The sequence below is a fragment of the Akebia trifoliata genome, chromosome 2 (genome assembly GCF_017979445.1).
Source record: "Akebia trifoliata isolate Shusen 1 chromosome 2, ASM1797944v1, whole genome shotgun sequence".
Lineage (NCBI taxonomy): Eukaryota > Viridiplantae > Streptophyta > Magnoliopsida > Ranunculales > Lardizabalaceae > Akebia > Akebia trifoliata.
Window position 1 is genome coordinate 31,563,323 of NC_141376.1, and position 3,378 is coordinate 31,566,700.

General features: G+C 45.9%; 1 protein-coding gene across 1 annotated transcript; it reads right to left on the minus strand.

Annotated features, from left to right (window-relative positions):
- Positions 1 to 622: 622 nt before the first annotated feature.
- On the minus strand, positions 623 to 1,708 carry LOC147410150 (uncharacterized). The gene is made up of 2 exons (XM_086432065.1): positions 1,029 to 1,708; positions 623 to 872 (listed from the first exon to the last, which is right to left on the minus strand). Exons 1-2 carry the CDS (start codon positions 1,706 to 1,708, stop codon positions 623 to 625), a joined length of 930 nt encoding a protein of 309 aa, XP_086288191.1.
- Between the last annotated feature and the right edge of the window lie 1,670 nt (positions 1,709 to 3,378).

Consider the following 3,378-nt stretch of genomic DNA (forward strand, 5'->3'; position numbering starts at 1 on the left):
TTATTCTTGATGGTCACTTGATTTAACCTCCGATAGTCGATACATAAACGGAGTGACCCATCCTTCTTCTTGACAAACAAAACCGATGCTCCCCAAGGTGAGGAACTCGGTCGAATAAATCCCAAGTTAGTAAGCTCATCAATTTGCGCTTTCAACTCTCGAGTTTCTACCGGGGCCATTCGGTATGGTGCGATGGAGATAGGCCCGGTGCCTGGTACCAAATCGATAGAAAACTCTATCTCGCGACGTGGAGGTAAACCTGGTAATTCGTCTGGAAAAACATCCCCAAATTCTCTGACTACCTCTACCGTATCCGTCGATGTCTCTAGTTCTGATATACTTAAAGTCCCCAAATGGTTGTATAAGGGACCGTCTCCTCGATATCTGGATCCTCGAACTTTGACTTTCGAATAACCTGGTCGTCGGAAGACTATCGATCTCGCGAAGCAATCGACGTGGGCATGGTTCTGCACTAGCCAGTCCATCCCCAAAATGACATCAAAGTCAGAACAATCTAATGTCATGAGGTCGGTACTCATCTCTTGGTCCTCTATCCTAATTACACAGTTCCGACATAACTTCTGAGTTATTTGTCGGTCTCCCAACGGTGTAGATAGTTTCATTAACCGCCCCTATCAGAAATCTCTAATTCTAGCAACCGTGCAATCTCAGTGGAAATATATGATCTAGAAGAACCGGTATCAAACAAAACTCGAATCTTAATGTTGGAAATCAAAATTGTACCTTCTAACACCTCGTTTGACACTGGTATCTCCTCTTGAGTCATATGGTAAACTCTGCCTTGGGGTCTAGGAATCACCCCCGACTGTTGCTGTGATGAGGGGCAGTCTCTCCTAATATGTCCCGGCTGTCTGCAACCAAAACATGTTAACAGTCCTGTCTGAATAGGTCTCTGTGGGATGGGTGGTCTCACACTCAGCCTGGTTGGTCCCCTTGGCCCTGTTGGCCTCACTGAAACCCCAACTGGTCTATAACTCGACGGTGCAGGAGCTCGATACTATGAATACGTGGGTCCAGAGGCACTCGATCTCGAAAACATCGGCCTCTTGGCCGGATCAGCCCTAGGGGAAAATGAAGTCTGGGGTCGACTAGTCTGCCCCCTTGAAGTCTGCAACTCTATATCCTCCCGCTCAACCCTCTGAGCTCGACTCACTGTGTCTCTGTAGCTAGTGGTCTCGATCACTGACATCCTGGCCCTTAAGTAGGGTCGCAGTCCCTTGAAAAATCTACGAGCTTTCTGCAGATCTGTCGGAATGAGCTCGGGTGCGTATCGTGATAACTTAGTCAATCTCAGCTCGTAGTCCGTAACGGATAGGTTGCCTTGCACCAAACTTGAGAACTCCTGATGTTTAATCTCTCGAGCCGTCTCGGATATGAATTGATCTAGGAACATCTTCTCGAAATCGGACCACTCAAAAGGTCCATCCCCCAAAACATTTTTCTCGGAACGCCACCAATGGCTGGCATCCCCGTCAAACTGAAATGCCGCCACCGGTACCCATTGGTCTTTCGGGCACTGCATAGTGCTTAGAATCTCTTGGGTCCTCAAAACCCACTCTTCGACCTCAGCTGGGTCCGAAGAACCTCCAAATCTAGGTTGGCGTAGTCGCTGGAAGTTCTGAAGCCATATCCCCGAATCTGTCTGAGTCTGGGGTGGGGGAGTCCTCGTGGCTCTCAGCGGCACCATCGGTGGCCGTGGCTCCTGAGGTGGAATAGGGTCAGCTTCCTATGAAGAAGCTAGACGCTCCCTCAACTCAGCCACTTCCTCGGCTAGTCTAGCCTGCGACTCAAGCATTTCCTCCCTAAACTTGTTCTGGGACTCAGCCATCTGTCCCATAAATGACATTAGCTGTGCTATCGGATCAGGGGTCTGATCCGATGCCTGTCCCATCTCTACTGTAGTTCGGCCTCTTCCTCGGCCTCTACCTCTGCCCCGTCCGCTCATCTCGCTTCTGTTTATCAATAGCAAGGTATTTATCAACATCAGGCTAAAGTCCTTTTTATGAAAGAATTAATGAACATCTTGAATAGGAACTTAGCAATGAACACCATTTTCATTACTAGCGGAATGAACCTAGAATCCTATCTTAGTCTTACTAGGCTCTATGGACTCTAGACACGGAAGAGCTTGAAGTCCCAATACGGAACTACTAATGTGCTCTGATACCATCTGTGACGCCCCGCCAAACGCTAACACAAATCCCAATACTGCCTCGAAGCACTAAGTGGCGCCTCGAAATTTCGGCATGGTCTCCTCTGTTTATGCTAGTATTTCACGGAACTCAAACCTGATAAACCATACCAAACAATCCTGTATAAAGGAATGAATCCACAATGACTAAAGAAAGAAAGACAATAGATTTTATGAACAACAAAATAAGCAAGTTCAGAGTTGCGCAAAAAGGTATAAAGTTATATAGGATTACAAAGTCTATCCTTACTCTAACATAGACCTAGCACTCGGTCCCAAAATACTATGTACACCTCCTAGGACGAATAGACTCCTAGTAGAAGTAGTCATGACGCTCACCGGGTAAGGGACACTGGTCGTCGATCTGACCAACCAGATGCTCCTCGGCGGATGGCTCAACACTCGCCTCCCCAAGCACAGGCTCCGCAACTAAAAAAAATGGAAGGAAACGGTGAGTAACAATGGTTACCCAATAGGTCCACAAACAATTCATACTAATAACCTCACCTAACGTGATCGAATAATCATATTGCATTATTTCAAAACATGTAGGTTTTACAGTAGAAACTACGATTTAACTGGTACATATAGCCAAGGAGGAGCAACTAAACAGTTTAAAAAAATAACACATAGCATCAATCATCCATACTCATTATACAATTTCCATTTTACGCAAATACAGTTGGCAACATTAAAATAATAAACATGCTCTTCAGTTTATAGTTCGAAATATAACAGCAAATACATAATACAAGTGGTGGAGTAATGGAATTTGAGCGTTGGGATTCACGACTAGATCGCTCCCAGTCGGGACATGATGTTACAACATAAATCTGGCTTTTAGTTTCTAATTTTGTGGCCGGTCGCTGCGCTTACCACCCGGGTGACCATTTATCCGACTCAGGCTGGCCGTTTGACGTGACCGTAAGCAATGGGTCTCTTTTCGATGTGTCAGAACGTTCGACTACTACTAGATTGTTAGTGATCACTGACCAATCATCTTCGTCTATGCCTATCAGGCATGCATGTGATTCCCAAAATACACTCCGCTCGTATACGACCACCTTTACAAAACACGTTCACTGATAAAGATAAGAGAGGAATGAACCCGGATTCCAATTGTGACTCCACTCTCATACGCGTCCCATACCACGTATGAGTTTGGT

What these genes read in the sequence shown, in the direction of transcription:
- LOC147410150 (XM_086432065.1), bottom strand. Translation starts at nt 1,708, where the DNA reads ATGGTGCCGCTGAGAGCCACGAGGACTCCCCCACCCCAGACTCAGACA. An exon ending in TCGAGTGCCTCTGGACCCAC is followed by an intron (nt 873 to 1,028) that starts GTATTCATAGTA and finishes TTTTGGTTGCAG; the next exon opens with ACAGCCGGGACATATTAGGA.